General features: G+C 46.9%; 1 protein-coding gene across 3 annotated transcripts in view; it reads left to right on the top strand.

The window, feature by feature from the left end:
* Positions 1 to 11,795, top strand: part of LOC135393025 (uncharacterized) — a 175,791-nt gene extending 163,996 nt beyond the window's left edge. For 2 of the 3 annotated variants that reach the window (XM_064623616.1, XM_064623615.1), the window contains exons 6-7: positions 3,168 to 3,414; positions 11,667 to 11,795. In XM_064623616.1, coding sequence (XP_064479686.1) covers positions 3,168 to 3,414; positions 11,667 to 11,687 — 268 coding nt within the window. In that variant the 3' untranslated portion in view covers positions 11,688 to 11,795. The remainder of the gene's footprint in view (positions 1 to 3,167; positions 3,415 to 11,666) is intronic. The other variant, XM_064623617.1, reaches the window with a different exon arrangement.
* The last annotated feature ends 1,823 nt before the right edge of the window (positions 11,796 to 13,618 follow it).

Genomic DNA, 13,618 nt, shown 5'->3' with positions numbered 1-13,618 from the left:
CATCTGAATGATAATTCATTAAAAAATAACCACCAATTATTTTCAACTACTTTCAGCGCCAATATGCCTCCTAGGGACGAGGCTTCAATATATGTCTGAAAGGAAAAAATTGGAGTCGACCGGACCACCCTACCTGATCCGGCATGAAATCACCCTATAACAACTCAAGTATAGTTCAGTGTATTCAGACGTTGCATTTATCGAGCAATGCATCCTTATTCGTGAAGTAGCCACAACTTACAAGTCATCTTTACAGGTGGGTTGTACTGGTTGTACATGCGTGACGGAGTAGAGTCTTGTGCACTTCTTTCCGCAATGTGTCGCACAGTACGAATTAGGAGCACGACCTGATGCAGCTGAGGGTCCATGCGGGGTATTATGCAGTGCAGCATGACTACGAAGAGCGTGTCATGTACCTGGGGATGCTGGACATAGAAGTTTATTGTCAAAAGCGCAAAATAATGTGCTTGCTGATATTGTCAAACGGCTACCCATGTATGTTCAACAGTAGATTCCAAAGATATGTACTGTATTTCAATGAGAAAGCTAACCTCGAAAATATGCTAGCGCCATAATAAATGATACAGCTAAGGTGTTCTTCGCCAGACCTAAGTCATATCCACAGAGACCCCCTACATGAAAGACGTAACATGGACTGCCAAACATACCATTCTGAAATCTTTCTTGTCCTTTAAATAACATTCAACTGAATTTTGTTAGACGCGTAAATCGTTTTATCATGTCATTTATATGCTCTGTGGTATTGTCAAACTGGTGCACGTGTCTGTGCAGCAGTATATACCGCGGAACTGATACTGCTTCAAGTGTTTAAAGGGTTTAAATGTCTGTGTCAGTTGAGCTCTCTAAGAAGTGACGTTCCACACGTGTTTTGCACCACCACCAACACCTGCACCACGTTATCGAAAATCGTGACCGCTTTTTACAAGTAAAAACATCCATTTGCTTCCTGTCAACACATGGTGCTCCGCTATAATCAGCAATAATCATCCGAACTCCTATTACAAGAACGGATTGAGGAATCGTTAACACACATGCTTCAACGGCGAGAAACGCACATCCGAGAAAAACGAGAGCGAAAAGAGTCTCACCTATAACAAAATGATCTCGTAGATGACCATCACGCATAAGGCACCAGCACGGTGTACAATTGGCGTACGCATATGAAGTTGTAGCGCGGAGATAGCTTGGAGAATCACAACTGTTCAAGCAGCGTCCGCGCGCCTTGCCCACTACATCGTGCGACGTTGTCTCGTTCAGTGCCATATTTCTTCCTGTCATACGTTTGACACAAATGAAATATGAAAAAAAAAAAAAAAAAAACCACAGACACCCAGCCCAAAATGTGACAACTTACATTGCTAGAACGTGCATGATGTGAGACCACGAGACGCCAGAAGCCAGAGTGACCGTTAACAGCCGTTAACCAAGCGAAAGAAAAGACGCTTTGTACACGGAACCATGCACGTGTTCTCAGAAGGCAGGGCCGGTATAACAATTGAAAAACATTACGCGTCAATATAGGCGTAAAGGGCTAATACTCCAAGGCAGGCCTCAGTGCATCCGTCAAGACGAAATCTTATGCGTCAGGATATAAGAGTAAATTATGTTCCCTGTGCCATTTGCGCATAAAACTCCGCCCGTTACGCTTACAGCGGGCGCGTTTACGGGTACTAGGAATAAAACAACTTGACGGATACGGCGTCAGCCATTTTGTCGAAATTTACGCTTAGTAAGGGTAAGATTGGACGTAAGCGTAAATTTATCCGTTTCTTTCGCGAGAGTGCAGTGGCAAAGTGACGCAGCATGGAATAGCGACGTAAGGCTTCTCCTGGGAAACTTCCGGGAGGGGTCACGATTAATGCTCAGCACGACCACACGTTGAAAAAGGGTGCCGTGTGAAACGTAATTCGCAAGAAAAGGTGTCCGGTTTGGCCGTTCCTCTTCATGGCAATGGCCGACCTCACACGTGGAGATGACAGCAACCCTGACCAGAATGCGTTGGGAGTTTTTGCTCGATGCCCCTTACAGCCCAGATTTAGCCTGAAGCAATTACCATTTGTTTGGCCCCTTAAAGAACACCTTGCTGGAAAGACTTTCCACACATATGAAGACCACCAGAAAAGTACCCTGCAGCGGCTACGACAGCAGCCCACCTCCTTCTACACCAAAGGCATCAACGAGTTGACACAGCTATGGCATCGGTGTCTAGATGCACATGCTGAATACTTGAAAAAGCTGACGTAGTTTGTGCTTCCCGAATTTTTGCATTGCATTTAAAGGATCGGTCTAAGAGCGAGAAAATATTAGTTTTAGATCGTGGTGGAATGTCCGATCACTAAACAGCGTTTTCGCGCAAGTGAGCGTAGCAAAAGAATATCGCGCACAGCAGTCGAATGATTTTCACGGCTCTCTCCTACTTTCTATTGCATTGCAAGGAAACATAATGCGCGACCTACAAGGACCGCCGAGACTAGCTTACTACGTTCCAGGAAGCCATTACGTGGATGCCCCATTGTATGGCCTGGAGGCTGTCGTATTACAGGAAACAGCTGCTTAAAAACTCCGCATCCCGTACGCGCCTCGTGCGCTTTCCGACTCTGAGTACAAAGTGTGTTGGAGCGAAAAAAAACGTGGGACTGACTGTACCCTGGGGTATCGAGCGATTCGGGATTTACCTCGCTGGATTTCCGCTCTATAGTCTAGAGACAGCTGGGAACGCTAGCCAGTGTTTTGGGCACTCCAGGACCTTTACCCACTGGAACACCTATTAAAGCCGTGCAGGTGCTGCATTTCCTCAAATGTGTTGTGACAACTCGCCCACTGTAAAAGACCGTTGTTTATTTTTTAGTCCGTTGTTAAGTATTTGTTTAGTTTTTAGTTTTTTAGTTGTTTATTTATTGTTTATTTGTTTAGCACAGTCCTCGACTCCCCGCTGTGCCGTCTCAGCATGTCTCAGTGGGCGGTCCCACGTACAGCTGCTGCAGAGTTCGTTAGTCACGGTTTAATTCGCTGCTCCTACATGCCGTCTCTAACGAGGTTTGCCGTATTAACTGGCATTTCAGAGCTGTTGCTACCAATGTTCTCTTGTCTCTTCAATGCAATAGAGACGAATATTTTCTCTTACTTTGACATTTCATTCCTCTTAGCAACATCAATATGCAGTTTATAAGGCATAGCAACCGGGAAAGCGACAAGAATGATACTACACGTGCAGCCTACATGGGTGTAGCTCCACGAGCCAATATGGAGATAAAAGGAGTTTGCAAAATGGCGACGTTCACAGCTACAATCTGGAGCGACCTGCAAAATACTCCCATCACCTTCGACAACAATGAAACACTGCAAAATCTGGATGTGGCCATAAACAACGTCTCGTACAATGATATAGTAATGGTGAGTACTAGTCCATCGAAAAAGATCTAACACGCGCAATAACAGGAACCTGTTCGATATATATATATATATGCAAGTTTTGCGGCACGTTTAGCCGCATCGGCTACACAACAGTAAGAACAGAACAAAGCGTTCGTGGCCCATTCGTGCCTCATCATCAGAACGAACATCTTGACAGACGGCTTCTTTATACCCGTAGGTAAGGTAATGGGTAACCCGCAAAGATGCGTTCGTAAACGTACTCTCGAGTAGAGTATATCGCGTGACAGGGTTGTACCACGTGACCCTGGAGTGGTTAACCAGTCGCATTTGCAACACAAAATTCAGTGTGGATATTCCAACGGACGTGCTCTTCTCGGGATGTTTAGAAATAGATTGTCTTTCAACAAGGATCGCCTCCCATTCTGCTATCTCGCTTTTGCCGGAAATAGCTAGTTGGTAATTTTTACTCTAGTACTTTCATTCTATCTTCGACAGGATGGCTGTACAACTCAATTGCTCCGGCATCTATGCTGCTCTCCTGTTTTTAAATATCTGGTGCAGTAAAAATAACAACAACAAAAACCATGCTGCCTTTCTATCACTGACTAATTTTTTTTTGTTTTTTTTTTGTTTTTTGTGACGCACATGAATTTATATTGTATATGTAGCGGCCGCAGGTCGGCGCCACCGGAAAATACGCGCCAAAAATAAACGTTGACGCGCGCTCCAGTTCTTAGCGAGCCGAGTGCAGCCGCATTCTGTTGCCTTCCTTCCATGCATGCATGCTTGTCTACTTTTCCCTGCTACACGCCACAACTGGTGACCCGAACAATGGACATTCCCGCCGACGCTCCTTTGGAGCCACTGCCGCCCCGTTCCGCTCAGCTTACCGAGAATCCTTCCGTCGGCACGGTTGGCTTCGAAGTTCACTTCCCCCTTTTTGGACAAAGAACCCTCGGGCATGGTTCCTGCAAATCGAAGCCCGATTTGCCCTTCGTCGCATCACCTCGCCTCTTACAAGGTACTTAAACGTCGTGTCTGCTCTTCCCCCGGATATCGCTGATCAAGTGGATTATCTCCTGGCCGCCCCTCCGCCCGATAATCCTTACGAACAACTCAAAGAGGCCATTCTATCCCGCACCGAGTGCTCAGAACAGTATCAATTTCTCAGACAATTTCTACCAGTTTCTTGGCGGCGTACGGACCTTTGAACGGGTTTCGGCTGCCCCGCAAACCATACCGAACGAGTATCGTGTCGCCTATTTTCAGCTTTGGCAGCACGTTGTTGTGACGTCGGTCAAAGTTTCTTTTCATGCGTCGCCTGTATTCTATTCTTTTGTCAGTTGTCAGTGGACGTTCTCCCAGTTGTATCTTGTGCGCAATGCCCAACTCCTGGTCAGCCTGGATCGTCGGTGCAGTTCGATAGACCGCGTAGTGCGGACTACAACCCAATGCTGCGGTGTGTGACCTGTTATGATGGTGCACGGCTGCTTCTAAGGCCCTCTTCCAACCTCCTTGGTGACCAGGGTAGACGGTCATGTAGAACTTAATGTCGCGTATCGCTCGTTCGGCCAACCCATTTCCTTCCGGGTGGTACGGTGTCGTTGTGCGCAGGGCTGTGCCCCTTTGCGCTGCCCAAAGTCTCAACTTTCTACTACGGGCTCCCCCTCAGAGAGGAGGCGACGTGGAGCTGTGGACACGAAGCGGAGTTCCCCAAGTAACTTTGCGACGTGGCTTCGGAGGAGGCAAGGCGGGGGAAGAGTCCTCACCAAGAGCGAGTGGGGGAATGGGGGCGACGGCTTCAACGTGGGCCGCCTTGAGGCGGTCCAGCGAGACGACATGGCGCTGGCCCGCGATGTCGATTGTGAAAGTCTTGCGGTTGCGGGAGAGAACACGGTAGGGACCATTGTAATGTGGCGAGAGTGGTTTCCGCAAAGCATCATGGCGCAGGAACACGTGAGTATTCGTGTTGAGGTCGGGGTGGAGGAAAACTTTGGAGGGGGGCGGCGACCTGAAGGGAACCGGCGCCAGGCCACGAAAGAAACGCCGGAGCTGCTGGACGTACTCGGCCTGGGGAATGGAACGTACGCCGTCGGTATCGCTCCAAAAGTCGCCAGGAAGACGCAGTGCCGTCCCGTAAACAAGCTCGGCTGCGGTGCAGGAGAGGTCCTCCTTGAAGGCGGAACGGATGCCCCGCATGACAACAGGCAAGTGATCTACCCAGCTGGTTTAAGCCCCGCGAGCGATGAACGCAGCCTTCAGTTGACGATGAAAGCGCTCAACGATGCTGTTGGAGGAAAGGTGGTATGCCGTGGTGCTGATATGGTGAACACCGAGGAGAGCTATCAGATTCTTGAAAAGGGCACTCTGGAATTGTCGGCCCTGGTCTGTTGTGATGCGCGTGGGACAGCCGTAACTGGCGATCCAAGTTGAAACGAGGGCGTGGACCGGAAAACACGCGCCAAAAAGAAACGTTCACGCGCGCTCACGGGCTCCACTTCTTAGCGAGCCGAGTGCATTCTGTTGCCTTCCTTCCACGCATGTCTGCTTTTCCTTGTTGCACGCCACATATATATCGTAGATATGCTTGTGCTATTAATATATACTGCTTGAAGGCTCCATCCCCCCTTCTTCTGGAGCTCTGGGCCGTAAAGTAAATGAATTAACAAACCGTCCTCATCCGAATGACAGGCACCAGCAGCCTTTTCACGTTTTACTTTGATTTGCGGTGGACCTTGTGTCTATGTTTTGACACAGCATTACTTGGCTGACAAAGAACGTATACGAAGACTAGTAAAAGCTGGATAACTGCACAACTGTAGTAATCAACAATAATCTCACCTTGAGCCAGTTGGCGTGCTTTAGGGACGGACTTTCGATGCATTTTGTCCACAGCTAATGTACGAGACGTCAAATTAATCACTTCGGTATGTATCCGGGTACTGCCTTCGATTGTTTTTCCTACAAAGAAACGTTTGTGAGAAGCATATACAGTCATATCTCGATTATCCGGACACGTCGGGAGTCAGGCACAACATGAACGGGAACGAATTTCTGGACGACCGAATCAAGCAGACTTCCGAGGGAACCCGAACAATTTGGGAGACATCTTTATAACTTCAGAAAAGGGAACAAGGAATAGGTCGTTACTTCAAAAATTCATGAGAAGTGAGCTGCTTGAAATTAGTAGGCAACCGTGTGACAGACTTTTCGTCACAGCTATAGATATGGCACTCGCTGCGTCACCCTGCTGTTCAAAGAACGGTAATGTCATGTGCATGTTTTTGTCTTTTTGCGAATGTCTTTGGCATAAAACAGACGATGCTTTCGGATGGCCTGGACATTGTCGGTCACATGTGGATTTCTTGCACCTGGTTAACAGGGCACATCTTCTGCTTATCGTCTACCATCTCTATGGTGTGCCCGCGCACACCAAAAGGCAGTGACTTGTGAAGAAAGGGGAGTCAAACACTACAGAATGCCTCGGTGAGATGTGACACTTTTCCGGATAAGCACGTCAGAACGACGTAGGTCCCCGTACTTGCTGTCTGGAAACGAATAACGAATTCCGCATAACTGAGACAAAACACAATGGCATAACTCCAGATAAGCGAGACATGACTGTATTACAATTACGGACAAATAACACCAGTTTCTACGGATTAAGAGTCATGTGGTGCTGATAACTCTCTGCCATGGAAAGTTATCGCACTGTTGATCCAAGAGGATTTTTCTTCTTTTCCTTAATTATGGAGATATTGCAAAACAGCGGAAACTGGTGTTATCTCTGTGTACAAGGAGAAAGTCACAGTTGTTTGTGTTATAAATAATAACAATCTTAAAGGCAGTAGCTAGAAGTTAGTCCTGCTATGAATGTGGACGATTCTATGACGTCAATTATCATCGTAGAAATCTGCCGATAGGCTAATCTTCAGAGCGAAAACCAGCTGAGATATAAAAGTACATGCAACACCAACACGAGTCAAGCATTGTTATAGTAGGGCGATTCCACGCGAAATGATCCAGCGGACCTGCTCGGCCCTCACAAAACTATTGCAAATTTTTACGAATTTTTTTTTAGCAGTCCCTCATAGTGCAAAACGACACGCCACGAAACATTTCTTCCCAAATCTCAATGTGGCGGGTGCTAGACACGAGCAAAGTGCGCAGCGCTGGCGCAAACCCTGCCTGGCGTGAACGGCAGGTGCGGCTCATGGAAAGCACCTAGAAGTGTGCGGTTTTCTTTTGCGTATAGAGGAAGCCATGCTCTATACAGCGTTCAAATCCCGGTCGTCGTACTGTAATCGGTGCTGGTATATAAAGGCCGGAAGTTTCGCAATTTTCCTCCTACTTCGCGATTTTTTTATGGAAAATTAAACCATTAAATTTTAATGAATATTTTTCCCTGACAAAGCATCGTGGAATACTTCAACAGGAAAAATTGCAAGACACGTAACTCTTGTAGTCATTGCAGGGAAAAAAGAGGAAGTACAGTTGAACCCGACTATATCGAACCCGGTTATATCAAATTATTGCCTATATCGAACATCCGAAACATCCCCTTGAAAATAGCATGTAAATGTATAGGCGCGCTGTACGTCTATATCGAACAGCCGGCACCGCTGTCATCGGCTATATCACACTACCGCTGGAATCCTATGACGCGCCCTTAGTAACTTCTGCACATTTTTCGCGATTGAAAAGGACAAAGCGCGGCTTGGAGATTAGGTATGAAGCCATCCACACGAAAAGGAGTTGGAAATGAGGGCAGGCTGCCAACGGGAGAAGTTAGTCACCCCACGGAGCTTTGTTTCGCACGCTCCGAAGTGAGAAATCACGGGGTCATGCGTCATGCTACCTTCCCCGAGCACGCGACCTGCAATGGAATCGTCCATGCCGGCCGTGCGCAGCGCGTGGCCGAGACGTGCGCAGTGGCGACTGGCGTCGGGGCATTCCTTTGGTAGGCGCCACCATTTGAAAGTTGGCACGAATGAGGCAGCCATGGACGCTAAGAAAAGGAAGAACCTGGACTTCGCGACCAAGCTCGACATCATCCGACGTGTTGTGAATGGAGAAAAGAAGTCTTCCGTAGCAGAAGCATTCGGCATCCCACGTCAATGACGTCAAGCGTGAAACAGTAGCGAACTGCTTTCGCAAAGCGGGTTTCGTAGCAGTTGCAGATGAGGCGTGTGCGGATGCCTTAGACGACGATGACGACTTCGAGTACGCTCTGGACGACGAGCTTCGAAAGGTCGCAGAGTTCCCAGAAGCCGTTCCCACTGATCTTACGGCACATGATTTTGTAAGCGCCGACGACAATGTGCACGTTGTGGCAGAGATGACGGACGCGGACATCATAGCGGACGTTGCTGGTGACGACGTCGATGGTCGATCCAAGCGGCGATGAAGGCTCACTGGGAGGTCCTAACGGCGACGATGTCATGCCCACAGCCACCGAGATCGCTTCGGTTTTCGCTACCATTCGTCGCTGCTGCGGGGCAATAGAAGGAGCTGGACTTTCTCATTTAGGAGGCCTCGAGAAGATCGAAAATAGTGTAATGGACTTCATGGCTCGCAACAAGAGACAAGCCCAACTCACGGAGTTCTTCCGTCCCAAATAAATGTTGTTAACTGTCCTGTTGCCCGCTTTGTTTGTGCAGTTTCTGCTCTCGTTCATGCAAATCGGTAAGCTCCTGTTTCATACTATCCCAATTAAATGGTAATTAATATGGCACACGCGAATGTCAGTTAAAATACGAACGCTTTATATATCGAATTATCGATATATCGAATTATTTGCCGATCCCCTTCGAGTTCGATATATGCGGGTTCGACTGTATGCGATTTTTCCAAAATTCGCTACAATCGAGCGTAAAACACGCAATGAAGAGGTCGGAAAAAGACGCCTGAAACCAAAGCAGTTTTATAGAACGAGTCTTCCTCTACAACATATTAAAAATCTCGAGGGTGTTTTTTTGTATACAGGAGAAAATATTTTTTTTTTTTTTTTGTAGTAGAGGGTACTACGGCCACACTGACCCACGTTGCATGTATGCGCTGGGGTGCTATATTTGTTTCTTGGGCTCCCGTTTTAACTCTTCGTATTTCTGGTTTTTTTCTGGTTGGTTTTCAATATGACAACCACCCGGACAAAAGGAACATGGCTCCAGTTGAGCGCTGTGGAGTTCCAATTCACCAGTATGAATATTATAGGCGCGTAGATGCATGTTCACTTGATGAAAGTTCCGTTTAACTGTTACTTTTAAATGCTGAACAATTCAGCAAAAATATTAACCACGAAAAGTCTAACAAATTATAACGCTAGAGGAAAAGACGAACGTGCAAAAAAGTCATTTACAATGCAGTACTGGAAACGACGGAATCTCGTGGTGGTGGTTCATCGTCCATGCTGTCCTAGGTTCCAGTCAGGCTCACAGCTATATAAAGCCTTGCACCATTCGCATATGGAAGCGTATACCCGCAGATATCCGCAAGAAACTTCTGGGTTCGGATGAAATATGGACGCTTGTTGTGATCTGCGGATCGGACGCGGATGGCGCCCGCTCAGGAGCGGGTCAGACTCGGATAAACCGCGAGATTGCGCCGTCAGTTTGCTTCACGCTCGCGCATCTGAGGGAGATCTCTGGCGTCTCGAATCGAGGTGCGCGTTCGGCGCCGATCTTGCGTTTCACTTGCAATAAACTCTACTTATCCCGTTTGGTGCAAAATGTGTTGCTGTGCTTGGTGCCGTATAATCTTTCGTGGAAGCTAAATCTGTACTTGCTGTCGTGTATTCTTTGGTAGCATCATGGACGCTCAGGACCTGTCCTCGCTACAAAAGCTATGCCGCTGCGGGGTTTTCACTCTCAGAACGAAAGAGAGGAAGTCGCCCGTGTGGACAAAGTTTGGTGACAGCTTTTTTTGTTGGCCTTTTTTTTTCTGTTTTGTTTGAGTTTGAGTTTGATTATAAAAAAAAAAAAGAAAAAAATGAAGATAATTGCTGTTTTGTGCTGACGGGAAATAACGTTTATTTTCTGGAAAATTGGCCTGATATATCGAGCATAGAAACTGAACTATTGCTGCGTGCCGTGGGAGACGCGGATTTTTCGGATAGGATGCGGATGTGAATAAGCTCATCCGCGCAGGGCTTTAGCTCACACGACAAAAGTATTACTTAGAACTGCCCATCACCGCTAATCCCCAATCTCCGTTGCCGGCACCGTGCGCACCGGAAACAATACCATAAACTTAACCACCCAGGATTGCAATACGCGTGTTATGCTACAGAAGCAAATATTGTGGTAACCTTGCAGAAGTCTGTACCACAGCATATTGCTTGCTCATTAAGACCCAACCAGACCAGAGAAAAATTGAAAATACAGGGAATTAAAACAGGAGCCCAAGAAACAAATATAGCACCTCACTGGATACATGCAACCTGGGTCACTGTGGTCGTAATACCCTCTACTACAAAAAAATTATTTTCTCCTGTATACGAAAAAAACACCCTCGAGATTTTTTTAATATGTTGTAGAGGAAGGCTCGTTCTATATACCTGCGTTGGTTTCAGGCGTCTCTTCCGACCTCTTCATTGCGTATTTTACGCTCGATTGTAGGGAATTTTGAAAAAATACCACACTTCCTCTTTTTTTCCTGCAATGACTATGAAAGTTACGTGTCTGGCGATTTTTCCTGTTGAAGTATTCTTTGAGGTCTTGGCAGGAAAAAATACTCATTAAAATTTAATGGTTTGATTTTCCACAAAAAGCAAAAGCGAAGTAGGAGGAAAATTGCGAAACTTGCGGCCTTTGTATACCTGCACCGATTACAGCACGACAATCGGGATTTAGACGCTGTGCAGGGCATAGCTTCCTCTATACGCAGAAGAAACCGCACAGTTCTAGGTGCTTTCTATGAGCCGCACCTGCCGTTCACGTCAGGCACGGTTTTCGCGCTGCGAACTTTGCTCGTGTCTAGCACCCGCCACATTGAGATTTGGGAAGAAATGTTTCGTGGTGTGTCGTTTTGCACTATTAGAGACTGCTAAAAAAAATTTCGTAAAAATTCGGGATCGTTTTGTGGGGGCCGAGCAGGTCCGCGGATCATTTCGCGTGGAATCGCCCAGTACTGTAACTGACACGGTGGAAGCTTTCGAATGTTAAATTTGGAACAGTAGGCGCTTTTGATGGCCTCACTTTGCTGTTCTCTTGTGACTGGAAGAAATGCGCTTACAAAAGACCGCTCTAATGTAGGCATGCATTTGATTGCAGGATGTAGGCCTCCTTCAGTAATAGCTACTGGATTTAAGACCCGGACCCTCCTGTTCAGTCTACACGGAACACGAACAAAGAGTGCTTGATTGTTTCCTACAAGTCGGACCAATAAAGTTTTCACACCGACGAAGTTGATCACACCGATTCTCCTCGCTTTCTTTTTCTTTCTTTTTTTTTTTTGCTGCACCAGACTCGGCACCTCCAGTGCGATGGTATCTGTCTATCTTGTGGACGCGATGTGCGGTTGGCACTTTAGAGGAACAGTTTGAGACGGTTGACTGATTTTGAGTCTAGAGTCTAGAGGTGTACTATTTTGCTGTAGGTAACGCAGAAAACGTGGAATGGAATAATTTCATGCAGAAGAATGTTTTAATTTTGAAGAGAAACAATAAAAGGTAATGACGCTTCACACCCAGTTTGACGGTAAGGTAAACGGTCACAACGAAGAACGATCGAGGCGGCGGCTGTTTAGAAATTTCATAGAACGTAATCAGCATGTCTCGTCTTGAATCGGTAGCTTGATTTGTTGACGGAACAGAAGACAGAAACGGGAAGTTGTTACCTGTGCCGTCACGGCAGCGAGGGCGCCGGATAAGAATGCTTTACAAATATTTGGCTGCGAGTTGAACTGAGGTGCATTGCACGGTGGCTGTGAGCGTAAGAATACGTTTTCTTGTGAAAGGTCTGCGTTTGGACAACGTGAGTCAGCTACAGTTGTGTGGCTACATGCTGCACGTGGGTAGGACGGTAGATAATTTCAACCACCTGGGATTGGTTTAACGAAATCTCCCACACATCGTGCTGCAAGAATGTTTAGCTCCCTCACATCGCTACCGTCCGAAGAAGCTTCCTAAGACTGTTTTTGTAAATTCGATTGCGCGGCTATAATGCAAAGCAACGTGAGAATATTTAGCATGGTCACTCCTGGTGGGCAGATGAGACAGGGTATCGAGCCACGTTAAATGTTATCCCATTGCTCCTGTAAGTGCTTGGTCCCCAAGACTCACCCAGGCAGAGCAACATAGGAAATAGACGTCTGTATGAGGAGTTTCCCCAAGCTTTTCGTTGCTTCATGTTGAGGTAAAGATGGGAGGTGAAGAAAGAAAAGGGATACCAAACAAACAAACAAGGCACCGCCATGCAGGAAATGAGTGGTTGTATATTCCGGCCTTCCTTAATATCACACTCTCACAGCTGAGAAACCCAACACAAAATTGCAGTTTCATATTGCGTTCAGTGCGAAAGGTGATGTTGCATACTGAGACCAGGGATCGGAACCGGTATTTTTTTTCGGTCCGGTTCGGGTTCTCGCATATTGGTTTGGTTCGGGTTTGGCTCCGCTGAACCGAAATTATCAGCTTGAACCGGTTCAGGTACATCGGTTCGGCTCAGGTTCAGCTCCAGCAGAAACGAAAAATAAAAGCGGTCAGCAGTCGGGACACTTACAGGGATTGGAACCGTTACTTTTTTCGGTCCTGGTTTAACCGGTTCATGGGCAGTAATTTTGCTACATGAAAGCGAGCTTATCCTCACCGCACATGGTTGTGAGAGAAAGGTGTGAGATAACCGTTTCAGGAAGCGTCTACTGCTGCCTCGCCACGACCATCTTGCTTCACAAGGCGAAGCGTTCTTAGGGAAACGCACGAAGTTTCGCATTAAAACATCTATGTGGGCTTGTTAGTGATAGACTTTCATAACGTAAAAGTGCTAAAAACAGGACGAACACAAGACACACACTCGATGCGCTCGATGTTGTGTGTGTCTTGTGTTCGTCCTGTTTTTAGCGCTTTTACGTTATGAAAAACGAAGTTTTGCATAGTTTCGGTTTCACGCTCTGCCTCTTCGTTACACAAGATGGTCAGGGCATCCGAAGGGAGTAGCAGGGCTCTGATTGTATTGCACTCCCGTGGTCGTCTGCTGAAAACGAAAAGCGAAGTGCTGGAAGCCTT

Source organism: Ornithodoros turicata, chromosome 4 (genome assembly GCF_037126465.1).
Source record: "Ornithodoros turicata isolate Travis chromosome 4, ASM3712646v1, whole genome shotgun sequence".
In the NCBI taxonomy this organism is placed as follows: Eukaryota; Metazoa; Arthropoda; class Arachnida; order Ixodida; family Argasidae; genus Ornithodoros; species Ornithodoros turicata.
This window is presented reverse-complemented; position numbering and strand designations above follow the sequence as displayed.